At 36.3% G+C, this 14,734-nt stretch overlaps 2 protein-coding genes across 2 annotated transcripts; one reads left to right on the top strand and one right to left on the bottom strand.

Annotated features, from left to right (window-relative positions):
• LOC109223565 lies at window positions 344–5,946 on the top strand. Its single transcript, XM_019387929.1, has 4 exons — window positions 344–607; window positions 740–822; window positions 5,452–5,507; window positions 5,604–5,946. The coding sequence occupies exons 1-4, from the start codon at window positions 436–438 to the stop codon at window positions 5,680–5,682; spliced, it is 390 nt and encodes a 129-aa protein (XP_019243474.1). The 5' UTR covers window positions 344–435; the 3' UTR covers window positions 5,683–5,946.
• On the bottom strand, window positions 6,321–14,097 carry LOC109223564 (extra-large guanine nucleotide-binding protein 3-like). The gene is made up of 8 exons (XM_019387928.1): window positions 12,931–14,097; window positions 12,688–12,825; window positions 11,690–11,794; window positions 11,392–11,577; window positions 10,589–10,766; window positions 9,638–9,882; window positions 7,389–7,558; window positions 6,321–7,295 (listed from the first exon to the last, which is right to left on the bottom strand). The coding sequence occupies exons 1-8, from the start codon at window positions 13,903–13,905 to the stop codon at window positions 6,731–6,733; spliced, it is 2,562 nt and encodes an 853-aa protein (XP_019243473.1). The 5' UTR covers window positions 13,906–14,097; the 3' UTR covers window positions 6,321–6,730.

Here is a 14,734-nt window from a genome sequence, read left to right as displayed (position 1 = left end):
AAGTGGCTCCAAAGAATGAAAATTATGGTTAGGAAAATGCAAAGAATTGAGGAAATGGACAGCAACAAATATTCTCTCAAATAAAACAGTCAGATTTGTAGCATTTTCTTTTGTTGTTAAAAAAGAAATTGCCGGTGCCGCTACGAGAAAGACTTTTCAATAGGAAAAAATTCCAACTACTCAGTCTACTCAATCTATTTTTGGCGTGGTCATTAAATTCTAGCCTACTACTTTATTACATAAAATTACAAATGGCCCCAAAAAAACTGACATAATCAAGAGGATAGTTCGGTAATTTCACACTAACACTGCCAAGCTGAGAAGAAGCATCTTCAGCCTTAGCAATTAAGAAATACCAGTCTGTGTGAAACCACCAAATTAACATAGAAAAAGAAGAAGAATACTTAAGAGCAGAAGCAACAAAGATTCAGAGAAATGGCGTTACAGTGGATGATACTGACGTACGTGGTGGCGGCAGAGGCTGCCGTAGCAATTCTCCTGACATTGCCCTCTCCAAAAGCAATCAAATCTCGTATCGTTTCATTAATTTCGCTCGCCCTTCAACCTTCTCTTTTCATCGTCCCCTTCGCTGGTTTTCAGCTCCTCGGTGCATATACTTATACCCTTTTTCTTTTGTTTTTCCAATTGGATCTTATCAGTAATCTGCCAATTATCACTGGACTTAGGGTTTTGAACTTTTTTCTCTTTACTTTTTTATTTTTGGTTTTTCTTTTGTTAGATATATATTGGAAAAATGAGCATCGGTTGATGTGCACGGGTGAGATCTGCACTGCTGCCGAGAGAGACCGCTACGAGAAATCCGTAATTTTTCTCTTTCCTTTTTTTCGTAAAACTTTCAGACCCCTTTTTGCTGATCTTTACAGAGTGTGTTTATATTAAGCTGAAGTTGTGAATTATTACGTCTAGTAGGTTGGATAAACGAGCTGATTACATTTGTGTTATTAAATTTTATAAGCGGCATGCTGCCTCATTCTTTATAACCATAAAACTTGAAGTGGGATGATTACAATATTTTGAGATCTAAACATTGAGTAAATATCCATATGTGATTTTTGCTCTCTTATTTGTTATGGAAGAAACCTTAGGGGATTACATCCGTATGTGAAAAGAAATGCCATCTGAATCTGTTTGCTTCATTGCGACATCCTTCCCCAAATAGGCGGAACACACAATCTAATACCAATATTCAATTCGGAAAAAATACATTTTACCTAAGTGGAGGTAGTTAAAGCTAACGGAAATTGAGTAGTGCAAGAGTGCATCTCTCCGAGAGAGAGCATCTACCACCAAATGGCTAAACTCATATCGGTTTCTTTTAGTGTGAGTATGACTCGTTACTGATGTCTTTTGTTTCAAGGGAACATCATGAACTTAGAAGGAATTAGAACCAACTGTAATTTAGTTTAGTCTATTTGCTTTGTTAATTACCTTTTGTCCGTGATTTGAAGGACATATTCAAAGAATGTTGATGTAAAAGAAAAAAATGAAATGATAATATGGATTATTTGAGCTTAGTTGCAGCGTTTTTCCTGGTTTAGAACAATCTTGACCAAGTTCTTAAAATGAAGATGACAATGTTTGCTCTATTTTGAATGAAAAATAGACCCGCTCAAGACAGTTTTGCTAGGTATGCTTTAGCTCTAGTAGGATTGTAGCTTTCTTGTAATGGGCCAGTAGTGATAAGACCCAAGTTGCTCGGATACGGTTGTCCGCACGGGTGATGATCTAGAGGTCGGATCCTTCGAGATGTAAATTCGAAGATTTGAAGATACATATCCTAGTACAGATAGGGTGGGGAGGATCCGGATAAAAATAATTCAAAAAAATAAAAATATAAAAATATTTCTAAATTATGAGAATTTTTGTGGAGTACTTACATGTAGCTCGTAAAGTGTGGATTTCTTTTTTAATCTCAAATTGTAGATAAGTAAATGATTTTTGATTTCCTAGATAAGGTATGCTATTTTCCTCAAATTTACCCTAGTTTGGGTTCTGATTTCGGGAATCAAATGTATCTCGTCTCGAATTTTTTCGTCCGTCGTGGTTAAAGTAGACAAAATTGTTTGACCAGATCCGGTACAACCCATACCCACACCCATACTAGTGTCGTTTGGACATGGGTGCGGTATCTAAACTGCTCTTAGATTCCAATTTAATGTGTCTCACAACCGAGAAAAATTAAGGGGGTCATTTTGGTTTTGGGTCTGCGACGAATAGGTTCAAGAGATGAGAGGATTAAGGATACCCACCAGAAAGACTAATCCAATCCATAAGGATGTACCAGAAAATACAACATTTTTGTTACTTGACCAGCCATCAGGAGAAGCAAATACAACGGGTACGCTAATCAATAAGATTAATGAAGTAGCAATTAATGCAAAAACAGCCAATTGGAAAGCAAGAGTCATGCTTTTAATCCTCCAAGCTACCAACAAATGGACTTATACCATTTGATCCTTCTATCAGCCAAAAAATAGTAATTGTGATAAAATATGTCATTGAGGGATTTTACTTTATCATGAATCCATTGATTCTATATGACTTATTACTACTCCCCCTTTCGCACTTTATTCGTACATGGAGTGGGGAGTTGGGGGGGGGGGGGGGATGGAATTTTATATTTTATTTCACAAATAGGCATGCTAGATCATATATCTATATACGGATAGATAGATCGACCGGTGGATTCGCTCCTGAGATCCGTGTCGGAGCAACTTAGAATAAGACATCTCCTAGTTAAATGTTTCCAATTTAATGGTGGAAATTGAGATTCCTTAAGTGAGCTGCTTTGTTTTAGAAATCACTGTCAGCATTGCATGGTTGTACTATTTGGAGACTCATGTCTTTCCGAATTAAATTTTGGTATTAGATTGTGTGATCCACATGTTTGGGGAAGCATGCTGCGATGACTATTTCATTTCTTTTATTTCGATAAAGCAAAGAGATTCAGATGTCATTTCTTATCACTATGATTTGCAAATTGCTGTTCTTTGTGTTGCTTTACACTCCTTTCTATTTTACTCCAAGGCTTACACTTTAGTTTCCTTTCATGGGATCCATAGATTATTCCTACATGGCTAAGTTTCACTTTGATCGACTTCCGTTTAATTTTCTAGAGTTGGATTGAGAAATATAAATTTTTTCTGACATTTGCTTGATAAACCCATGTTTCCTGGACTTGCATATGCTTATAAATTAGTTTTTGTTGAGGTGCCTAATCTGGCAAGCACTTTATAGCCTATTTGGCCAAGCTGGAAAAATCGGCTTATTTTGAGAAGTGCTTTTTTCAAAGTGCTTTTGAAAAAAGTACTTTTAGAGAGAAGCAGTTTGTGTTTGGCTAATCATTCTGAAAAGCACTTTTGATCAATAATTTGTGTTTGGCCAAGTTTTTCAATAAGTGCTTTTAAGTATCAAAGTACGAATAAGGACATGAATAGATTTACTTAATAATTAATATTATAAATAAATAAATAAATAATCTCAAAAATTTATTGTTAAAGACAATAATTAGATCTTTTCATTTTATTTAAGTAAAATATGAAAATAAAATTTAGAAGTACTTGAATTCTTATAATATGATTTAAATATATTAAAAATCATTCAAAAAATATAAAAGTATTCATCCCTGAAGTCACTATATATTAGAAAGTTATCCTATAAATAAGAAGAAATATTTATACATTAATACCAAAGTACTAGGTTTAAAATAAGTAAGGTTATTTTGGTGTATACTATATTTTGTTAAAGGTATTTTTAGTAAGAAAAAAAGTCAAAACTGCTTCTGCTTTTGGGAAGAAGCTACTTTTCTCTGCTTCTCAGAAAGTGCTTCTACTTCTTCCCAAAAGCACTTTTTCCCCAAAAAAAGCTTGGCCAAACACCTTTAAGTTGGGGAGAAAAAGTACTTTTGGGAAAAAAACACTTTTGGCCTTTGGAGAAGCTTGGCTAAACAGGCTATTAGTTCAAAAAATAGAAAAAGTTACACAAGAAGGAGCCCATTGGATTCAATCCAATATGTATACATTAAAAAAAATTGACCTTATACACATTGTAAATTTCGGTCTAGCTCCGCACCTGCCACAAAGCATTCATTGCATGTGCAGTGATACGCTTAATTAGTAGAAGAGTGGCAATATGGTAAACTAAGGTTACTTGTAAAAAAAGAAATTTTTGGGCAGTTTCCACCAATTGACATCTATATAATAGGTGGTTGCATTAAATGGAAAGCAACTTAGGAGTGTCTTCTTCATGATTTCACATGAGCTAATTAGTGTTGTACACGAATCAGGGGTAATGTGTGCTCAATCAACGGATGAAAATTTTCTCTAATTGGGAAAGAAAGTTTCATAGCTTTGAAAAAATAGAAAACTATGCGAACTGCTGATAAATTGAAAGAAATGTGGAGAGAAACCATAATTTGTTGTCATTGTTCCCTTCAATTTAAGGCAAGTATTTGAAACTTTCATCAACATGTAAATGCATCTAGGCTGAATGAAACCTTAAACTCAAGGGTCGATAGAACACGTTGTTTGATAGGATGTCTTTTACCCTTTTTACTGCTTAATTCTCATGTTGGAATTTCTAGTATATGAGTGTGGACCAATAAGGAAACACTTCAGAAGTTAATCAATAGTTCTCGAACTTGTTCTTCATGATCACTACCCTGATTGATAAGGATTCCAATGGTGTAAACTTTCTTTTTCTTTCAGCTGTTTTTCACAGGACCTCAGGAACTCATATAAAGAAAGAATAGCTGAAAAAAGCATTTGTCACAATGCTAAATTGCACATGCTTTTTCAGAAATGACTGCTTAGTGCTTACCTTTCACCTTTGTGCCAGTCTTGTCTGCTTTCTTATTGTTAGGGAAGACTCCTACACAAACTTAACTGAATGGTTATTCGAAGGATGAATTAAAATGATTGTTTCAGAGGCAGCTTCTCTTAGTTTCTTCAATTCGGTAAATATATTGCAGTTGTATGGGCATCATGGTGAGACTAAATCATTGATAACTTCTATTAGCATGAAGAGCTTACCAACTTATTACTGTTTGACATCACTTTTTATTTCATCTATCTGGAATCCATGGATCAAATGCATTTTATCTGGTTTGGTGGATCTGAATGGGAATATTGAGTTAGTCCTAGCAATATGATCTACCTGATCCTACAATATATAATGTCAGATATATGAGAAACCACAGCCTATGGAATGTCATTTTAGGTTTTTTTCTGTCGCTGTCATAAGTTGGTCCTAGGAGCTGGTATTCCAAGTATCCCTGCAACAAATAGCTTGAACATCCTGTCATCACATATAAAGCATGAGTTCCACTTGCCCCTTGTGTTCAATGATACAGTAGCTGAAAGACTACCATGACTGCATCCATTGCTGTGTTCTGGCTGTATAACTTCTTGGATCTCTCCTCATTTTATGCAGATTTACAAGGCTCAAAGAAATGCTATTCTGTGTCTGGCAGCATGCCTTCTCTACTGGTATATATGCAAAATCCCTTGCGAACCTCGTATTTTGATATAACTTGGGCTTTGTATTATTCAGTTCATAAACAAAGTGCTTTTATATGGGTATAGGTGTATCTATCGTGTCTGCAAGTACTATAAGGAGATTCAGAACATTGAGGAGGTGGAAAAGAGACTCAAGGACGAGTAGAGTTTTCTTGGCTACGGTACTTCCACTGGTATTTGAGATCTAGTTGTAGCTGAACCGGTGCCTAGTGACCTTTTTAAGACTTTGTAATGTGATATGAATTTTGTGTTTGCTTTGTTACTGCCTTCTTATGGCACGCATTTGTTAGGTTTCTATGTCTTCCACCTCGAGGTGGTTCCTTTTCAGTCGAAAAACATAAAATGTAATTGGTCGTTGCAACAATCACCTATACACATTCAAGTACAATCTACGTTTATCTTCTCAGGTTTCTCGTATAATTTTAATGAAATAAGCAGTAGGATAAATATCTTGTAAGTACATTTTAGCTAAATGAAAGTAAATAACTTAAAAGTCCCTCATAATATACATTTTAATCATTTATCTATTCAAATAACATTAATTGTAAAATGAATCTTTAAATATCTTTTTTTTGGTTGTAAATTTGACACTCAAATGCACTTTTGGATCGATAGGCCAAATGCAAACGCATGCTTCTTCTACGTTGCTAAGAAAAGCGCATTTGAAATGATTTGGTCAAACATAAACTATCACGAACCGAGAGTACTTCTGAATCTCTATTTGCAAAAAGTACTTTTCATTGACCAACCAGGCACAGAGCTGCAGCAAGCATGAAGACAGAGTAACACAAATGGGAGATAAGCACTCTTCATTAGAACTCAAATAGCTCTGACATTTACAGTAAAGAGAGTCCAAAACCTGCTCTACATTTTTACAAGCTATAAGGATCAAAACATCATTCATCTCAGTTACAAACTGCCTCATTGAGTCTGCCAGATCTTTTCAGCCATGAAATCAATGAATGTCTCAATCATTTAACGAATGCTATTCTTCCTTCCAAGAAGTAATTTCTGAATGATGGTGTTTAGCCACTAAAAAGACACAAGTGCTGCAGATCTAGAAGACAGGAACACCTCTAAAAGTCCTTGTGTCCGCCGCTACTAAAAAAACCTAACGGAACTTTCGCACACCAAGTTGGGAGCTGATATCTCATTCTACCTGCACACAGGGAGAAAAATAATTCTAGCTGCATTCAAGGAGTAAAATCAGTTTCCGCACTAGAGAATGAATCGTCCTCAGCGATGCAATACAGCTTTTCCTTCTCTTCGTCCCACATTAGAACTTCTCGTATATACCTAAATGCTTCATCAACAGATGTACTTTGAAGAGCCCTAGTCGGCCAAACAAAAAGCTTTTTGCCAGTGATTGAAGCATAGAGCTCCTTGAACTTAACAGCAACATAATAATATGCTTGATTTGCCAAGGCTTGATTGTTTTGTCTCTGTCTCAAAGGTCTAAAGTCATGAAACCAATCACAGACTGTCAAAGGAACTTGGTTGATTTTGGTTTCAAAGATATCATATTTATTTAGGAGGAGCACAAAAGAGGCTTCCTCAAAACTACCATGCCTAACTAAACTCTCAAATACATCTCTGCTTGCCAACATTTTATTTTCTGAGGTACCATCACCTCGGGTCCATGTCAGGTCATAGTCACTCAAGGCCACACAAAAGACTACCACTTTGACATCTTCAAACATTTCAAGCCATTTGCCACTATCATGGACTCCCTTGGAACTGATACGGATCAATTGATACCTGCAGGAAGACAAACAGAAGAAAGCGGATGGTCACTGAGGGGCCATAGGTTCACTTTATCAAAACTAATATTAGCTATGCAAAAAGAGTTACTTGGTCCAAGGAGGTTCGCTTTCTAAGTCCTCGTCATAGATCTCAGACATGGGGCTGTGATCATCGAATGAGAACTCAAGAGAAGCAAGTCCATTGCTAGGAGCCACCCCTTCAGCATATAAAATGTCATTTTCTGAAGGTTCATACTCATTACTAGATATCTCGATGGCCTGGCAAAAGTAAGATCACATTGACTGGTACATGCAAGCTAAAGGCTTCCAGAAAAGAATTATCAAAGATGAATCTAAAAGGTTAGCAACATCTAGCAAGCATTTGCAGAGCCCCTTAAAGTATCATTGAATTTGAGACAGTGTAAAGTAGGGAGCACACTAGATTGAAAGACAATCTATGAAGAAATGTACTTTGACAACCATTTCAAATATAAGTAGCCTTTATAGACTTGTAGAGTTGTAGGTTGACGATGACTCGAAGTTGTTTAGCCTGTGATCACTGCAATTCAGTGTTTATGCTTACACAATATAGGCTATATCTATTAATTCGCCAATCCAATTTAAAAGCTGCATTCTCTTTCAAGAATTAGTTTACCGTGCTTCTGCAATATCACATATTGCATGGACTCTATTTCATTTACAAGCTACAACACTTCAGCAAAGATGTGGCAGTATTCAAGAAAAACAGACTTGAGATTGCTGTTTGCCTTGTTGGTGTAGAAGTATATAAACTTTTCCACTAATGACAATAACTTAAGAGCCTGTTTGGTTGGTGGAAAAAAAGATTTAATCACCACATTAATTCCGTACAATTACATACATTTTGGCTTTTTATTTTTCTTCTTTTTTCTGCATAAGTTATGCGGGAATATATGCATTATTTTATGCGGAGTAGAATGTGGAAAAAGATATGAGTATTAGCAGTGCATGGATCAAAATAAAAATGACAAAAATGCCCTCACACTCTTTAGATTTATTTCTTCTTTTTCCTTGAAAATATCCAACAATAAATAGTCTTTGCATTACAATCCCTGCATTAGTAATCCATGCATTACTAATCCCTGTACAACTTGTTTTCTAACTAAACTAACCCTCGGAGTATGTAATAGAGGAGGTCGTTGTATTTGAACACTATTCTTTTAGAAAATGAAGTGATTTAGCAGATTATACTTGATGGTAATCAGGGTTATATAGGCATGCTTGAAGAAATCTACATTAGAATCTACATGATAAAATAGAGAAGCTTGGAAAACAAATTTTCTAGTATCTAGGCCTACAACATCTGAGACATGTCATACTAAAGGCTCCATGGAGGTAACCTATGATGCAGCATCAAATATACCATCAAAAAAAACAGAAAAACAGTATATACGAAGTCAAAGAAAAATATGGTCATAAAGCCCAAGATCAGTCGCTAGATCTAGTACTTATAAATATAAGCTTTCTGTTCAAGGCTGTAGCTAACTCTTCTTGCTAAATCAGTCCGATCACTGATAAAATTAAGCATGCATCAAATCAATCAAGAAGCAAGTTCTGTAAGTTACCATTTAACATGATAGAGGCTATAAGACCTCAGTGCAATGGGTCAAATTGTGCCATGATCTTGTAACATCATAATCAAGTGCGCGGTAAAAACCATAACCTTGACATGAACTGTTAACTCATTTACTCTATAATGACAGCTAATGTTGACCTTATTATTAAGTGGTAACATCTGGACTGTCAAGTGAAAAGTCACCCTAACTTGTTTTACTGTATAAATAGTAATTGTCAAAAAAGACTTTGGCAAGTAAATAATAAATTCAATATCCAAGGTAAGCTCCTGATGCTATTTATAGTCAAAACCATGCATTTTCAAGTTCCTCTCTTCATGATAAAATCAAGTAATAGAAACATCAATTCAAATAAATTGTGTAGCTACCAACTAGATGTCAAACATTGATTTTGTAATTTATGTTTCAAAAGATACTTCTATTCACTAATCTTAGAAATTCGAAACTAGATGTATTAATACCACACCACTTATAAATGAAGTATTTACTCTTGAATTTCCTTCATCATACCAAATGACTCATTTACATCATCTTCAATCATATACTTGAATGTGACTCTCATTACATGCTTACGAATAATTTAACAGTGTTAAATCATTTTGACCAAATGAATTTTAACATATATTTTTCACCTAATTTCATGTCCACTATAAGTGCCATGTCTCAAATTGCCACCTCTAAACCAACAGCTATCCAGTAAATGCAGATATCATTTTAAGGAAACAAAGTATTAAACAAGGTATACCTTGTCCAGGAAATATTTAGCAGTATCAGGAAGAAAACGCAGTTCATCCCTTCTCTTGTACGTTTCCTGGATGGCAGGGTCTTTCCAGATCTCGTCTACAACTGGAGCATATTCACGTGTAGCAGCAGGAAAAAAGGTATCCAAATCTCCCATAGCTATGATTTCCAGTAACCAATCAGAAAAATGTTTTACTCTTTGATTGACTGAGTAGATGCAGCGCCTGCTCCCATCAGTTCCGTCATCAACTGAATTAATTTTACAGTATCCACACAACAATAAAAATTCAGATATTGCCCACATGATATATATCTGTTAAGCAGAGAATGTCCTTTGTGGTTATAAACAACACATAGATATAAAAACATTAACACACACATAAATCTCTCTCTCTCTCTCTCTCTCTCTCTCTGTATGTGTGTGTGTATAAAGAGGGTGGGGTCAGTGAAACCTTGTATATTTTACAGTAATGTTTCCCCAAACCACTAAACGAGCAAAGTTGAACCACCACATAGATTCCATTGGTCAACCTATGACAAGCCAACTTTGACATTAAATAAAGGCCATATCCAATCTTTTAAGAACATAACAAGGATGAAAATATATGGAAACAGGCCCTCAGACCCACTCTGGCCAGTGTATATACTACAGAGCCAAATCAGAAAGAAAGCAAACTTAAATTTTCTGGCTATCAGCATTCACCTGTAGCCTGTAGGAAAATGCTTTTCCCCATGTACAAGCAGGTGCAAGGGAGAGAGGATCTATGCCTTTCTTCTAGTTGTCATTTCTAACTAAATGCTTTCAAACATTGATTCCTTGCTTATTAAAAGTAGCTATCCTTTGCAGGCCTTTACTTTTATCAACTCAAAAATAAATTAGGATTACAACCAGAATGGGTGCAACTCAATTCAGCTTACGTTCAAGTTTTCAACCAGGAAGGAGTGTCTAGAATACCTGGTGAAAGATTTTCCATCTCCAAATCAGAAGTTTTCTTATCCATCAGGACCTCCTCCTCAAAGTGCTCTCGCCCCTCGAGTAAGACACTCAGGTATCTATAGATGTTTCTTTGAATGGTAAGCTTGATATTCTGTACCTCTTCAACTGTGAATTTACTTTTAGATATAAACTTCACCTGTTGTATTGAAAGAAGTGAAGGAATACAATTGATTAAGAGCTAATCATGAAATAAAGATTACAAGGTTTGGCAACAGCAGCAAATAGGCAGTTTCCAGGTTCAGACGTGTTAGTCATGCGGGGAAATGACAGAAGCAACTTAATATAAACCATTAACCAAGAATGCTTGATCTGTGTTCCCCTGGAACCAATGTTCCCTACTTAATACTACAGATCCACCAAGATAATTTGAATCGCTGAAAAGAAAACTCAAACGAATTCAACCTGAGCAATTTACCAAGAAGTAGCACTTGTTGTTTGAATATTGAAAGGAAAAGAGTCAACTTCAGTGTGTACATTCAACAAGTTTTTAGTCTTTGAAACTCAATAACGTGAATGAAGATAAATGCAATTACTAACTTGTAATATAATGAAATGTTACTAATTTTCACTTCAAAAAGCAGGAAAAAAAATAGAGAATTCACAGTTTTAAGCTTTCTTCTCAAAAGGCTATCTGATATATCGTGAGTAATGGAGAAAGGCCCTCGCTTAAAGATCATCATAGAAAACCGACAAGCTTCTCATTCAAGGAATTTCCACTACCATATCCAAATAACAGAAGATATATGATTTTGTATGCCGACCTGCTTAAAAATGGTGCTTGTCCCGGATCCTTCCAGCCCAAACAACAAAAGTTTCTGCAGTCTACCTTGCCCCAAATACTCAGGTATAGACCTACCTGAAAAGGCAGTCGCATCTTCTTTTGGCCCGTGAATATTTCCAGGTGGAACAGGCAATGAAAACAATGAACAAATGAAACGTGTAGATGCCTGCCTAACAAAAAGTACAGCTGTAACTAATTAAAATATAGACATAAATAATTTGAAAGGATCATAATGTCCCTCAAGTGGAAACTTTTACTTAAAAGGATTACGAGAGAACCTTTCCCCATATGTTTCCTCTAATGTTATTTTGACCTTCTTCCTCATAGGATCCATCATCGTATACCCAAAAGTGAGTACCTCGTTGACACTGAACCTTGGCTAACTGAGAAAAGAGGAAAAGATTTCAGCACAGATAGCTAGTTTTTGTTTCAGTCTTATAAGACACCATCATCTCTAGAAACTATATCTCCATTGATTTCCAGAATGCGATGTGAACACAGGAATCCAGTATTGAGCATTCCAAAGCCACTCTCATTCAGAACCATTATTATACTAAAATATATGTTTGAGCAAAATTAATTAGCATATCATCTACTTAAGGGTATCCTTCAAGATGGAAGATATTGAAACTCCTTAAAAAGATGCGGCCTAGCTCTGCTAATACAATGAGTGGGGTGGGGGGTGGGTGGGTGGGGGGGTCAGGGCTAAAATGGGTTTCACACCCTCCCAGCCTCTCTTGCTTTCTGCAACAATAGAAAAGATGCTACTTGAACTGCATCATTTGAAGTTGCAGGCTTGCATCTTGTGTTTCGTGGCAGTCCATTACATGAGACAGTCCTAAACCTTCCTTCAACTACAGCACTCTTCAAGCAAGCACAAAATTCTCGTGTGCAATACCCATTAGAATCTTACACGCGTCGGAATGATCACAGCTAGCTACCAGCAAAATCCGATTCTGATAATGATATGTCAAGCTTCCGTGTCTCAGAAAATAAGTGGTAACAATTAAATTATTCAGAAACCTCTATGAACTACAGAAACAACAAGAAGAAGATCTGTGGAACAATCATTTCAGAATCTCTAATCAACACGGAACATCGACTAAAGCTAAAAATATGAAATCCATGACAAAATGATTCAATATGCAATGAACTAACTTCAGAGAGTATTTTTCAACATACAATCAAATAGAATTGAATATTTAATGCATGCTCAAATGGAGCGAGTGCATGCACCAGAATATTCTGAATAATCCAACATTTGAATTTACTTTACCTTCAGAACCCTGAGCTCAACTTTTGTAATCTCACGGCCATTGATGAACACTTTCGTATTCCCTTTACTAGCATCAATCTGAAGTTTACCACCCACATTCAGTTTTGAACTTATTATCCTGTCTGGCTTCTCTCCCTCCTACAAGAAAACATGTCAAATCCAATGAGCAACAAAATTTCACAAATAAATCATATACACAATACCTATGCAAATTGACAAAAGCACAATAAAAACTGCTGTCACCTTTCCCCAAAGCCCCGAATCCTTGTCATACCAATACTTTCCAGGTCTCAACTTCTGCGGTGGAATTGCACATCCAAGCAACTCTACTAATTCCTCATCCCGCAATGGCCTCCCATTGACCCACACCTGTTCGGGTTGAATTTGGTTCGCCAAGCACTCACTCTCTGCCTTCATTATCAGCTTAACTTCCAAGGTACTACAGATTTTCGCCAGCAAACGAGAACACTTACCCAGTTTTTCTCTGTTAGCCTCATCTATAGGCTCTCCTATGCATCCCACGCATTTTCTACCCTCTGGCATTGAGCCCATAGCCTTAAGCAAACAGTTTCTACAGTACCTAGCACCACACACAATGCAAAACTCTCTCTCTCTTAACCTATTATTCTTCCCACACCTACTACAGGCATGAGCCCTAATCTTAACCCCTAGCCTATCATTTTTTCCATTTTTCTCCCCTTCCGGCAATGATTTATCATCAACATCAATAGACCGCGCTGAATTATACTCATTTCTATCTACGTTATCATATTTATCATCATTATCATTTACATATTCGTTCTCTGCATTTTCATCAGTATCAACAGCCGGAACATTACCGCTATTATTTAACTCCGAAAGAGATTGATCCGTTGGGATTTTACTATCAGATTCCGAGCTGGAATTCATGCGCAGCCTTGAAGCCGAAGACGAACTTCCGCTTCCGCTTCCACTACTACTATTTTTCTTCACGTGCATAGCGAATTTGGAACGAACGGACGGTACCTTACGGAATTTGGGAGGTTTCGGGAGGGTACTTTGGGAAGAAGCCAGTGGATCAACTAGAGGAACAGGAAAATCTAAAGGAGGACCTTTATACTCAACAGCAAAGGAGTAGTCGAGTTGTTCTTCGTCCGGTAACGGAGCTCCGGCGGGCAACATTCGCCGGAGAAGGTCTTGCCAAGCGTCAGAATTGGAATCAGCAAACGGCTCAGTCATGTGGAATTCAGTAGAAGAAAGAGGAAGAAGAATCAATGTGAAATGGAAATAATGGTGACATGGTTGATTGCCAAATTGGTTAGGTTGGGATTTTGGTGTGTGTAACTGAAACTGGTCCTTTTGGACAATTAAGACAGAGAGAAAAGGGATGCAACTGGGAAAGGAAACAAAGGACGGTGGCCAGGTGGGCGTTCGTTTTGAAAATTTAATTAAATATTAAATTACTAAAAGCCGCCTACATGCTCAGACTCAGTGCGCGTCACTCCTGAGTAAAGCCTGATGCAATTTGGTAACTCCGTTTTTTTTCCCTTTCCAAATTGGTAACTACGTTCTCCCTCTCAAAATCTTTTATTTTATGGCTCATATAAATTCTTTTTACTAATTTTTTGTCAACGAGTATTAGTCACAAATTCATATGGATTAACCTGTAGTATTAAATCATTTTATTTTTAATATTTTCTCTCTCTATATATATACATATCTATGTATATTATAAAATATATTTTTTGGCAAAATACACTGATTTGGTATACCATATACACATCAAGCACAAATTATGTTCCATACAAAAAAATTGGATTTGACGTTTCCTTAAACTCTATATAACTTGGGAAGTAAGGGAGGATCCAACTCTCTGTAGTGTTAAAGTAAAGACGTAACATGGGGTGTTTCTTCACAGATTATTTCAACAACTAATAACATTCGCTATGGTGCATGTCCATGTGTTTTCTGATAGCAACATTAACCTAATTGCTAATTACAAAAAGGGAACGAATTATTTGCAGTATATACTCTCTTTGTCCATGAAAATGAAATGTTGTAGTCTTGT

This window comes from Nicotiana attenuata, chromosome 3 (genome assembly GCF_001879085.1).
Source record: "Nicotiana attenuata strain UT chromosome 3, NIATTr2, whole genome shotgun sequence".
Classification (NCBI taxonomy): Eukaryota; Viridiplantae; Streptophyta; class Magnoliopsida; order Solanales; family Solanaceae; genus Nicotiana; species Nicotiana attenuata.
This window is presented reverse-complemented; position numbering and strand designations above follow the sequence as displayed.

What these genes read in the sequence shown, in the direction of transcription:
- LOC109223565 (XM_019387929.1), top strand. Translation starts at nt 436, where the DNA reads ATGGCGTTACAGTGGATGATACTGACGTACGTGGTGGCGGCAGAGGCT. An exon ending in GAGACCGCTACGAGAAATCC is followed by an intron (nt 823 to 5,451) that starts GTAATTTTTCTC and finishes CATTTTATGCAG; the next exon opens with ATTTACAAGGCTCAAAGAAA. An exon ending in GCAGCATGCCTTCTCTACTG is followed by an intron (nt 5,508 to 5,603) that starts GTATATATGCAA and finishes ATATGGGTATAG; the next exon opens with GTGTATCTATCGTGTCTGCA.
- LOC109223564 (XM_019387928.1), bottom strand. Translation starts at nt 13,905, where the DNA reads ATGACTGAGCCGTTTGCTGATTCCAATTCTGACGCTTGGCAAGACCTT. An exon ending in GATGGAAAATCTTTCACCAG is followed by an intron (nt 9,883 to 10,588) that starts GTATTCTAGACA and finishes AAATTAATTCAG; the next exon opens with TTGATGACGGAACTGATGGG. An exon ending in AGCGAACCTCCTTGGACCAA is followed by an intron (nt 7,296 to 7,388) that starts GTAACTCTTTTT and finishes GTCTTCCTGCAG; the next exon opens with GTATCAATTGATCCGTATCA.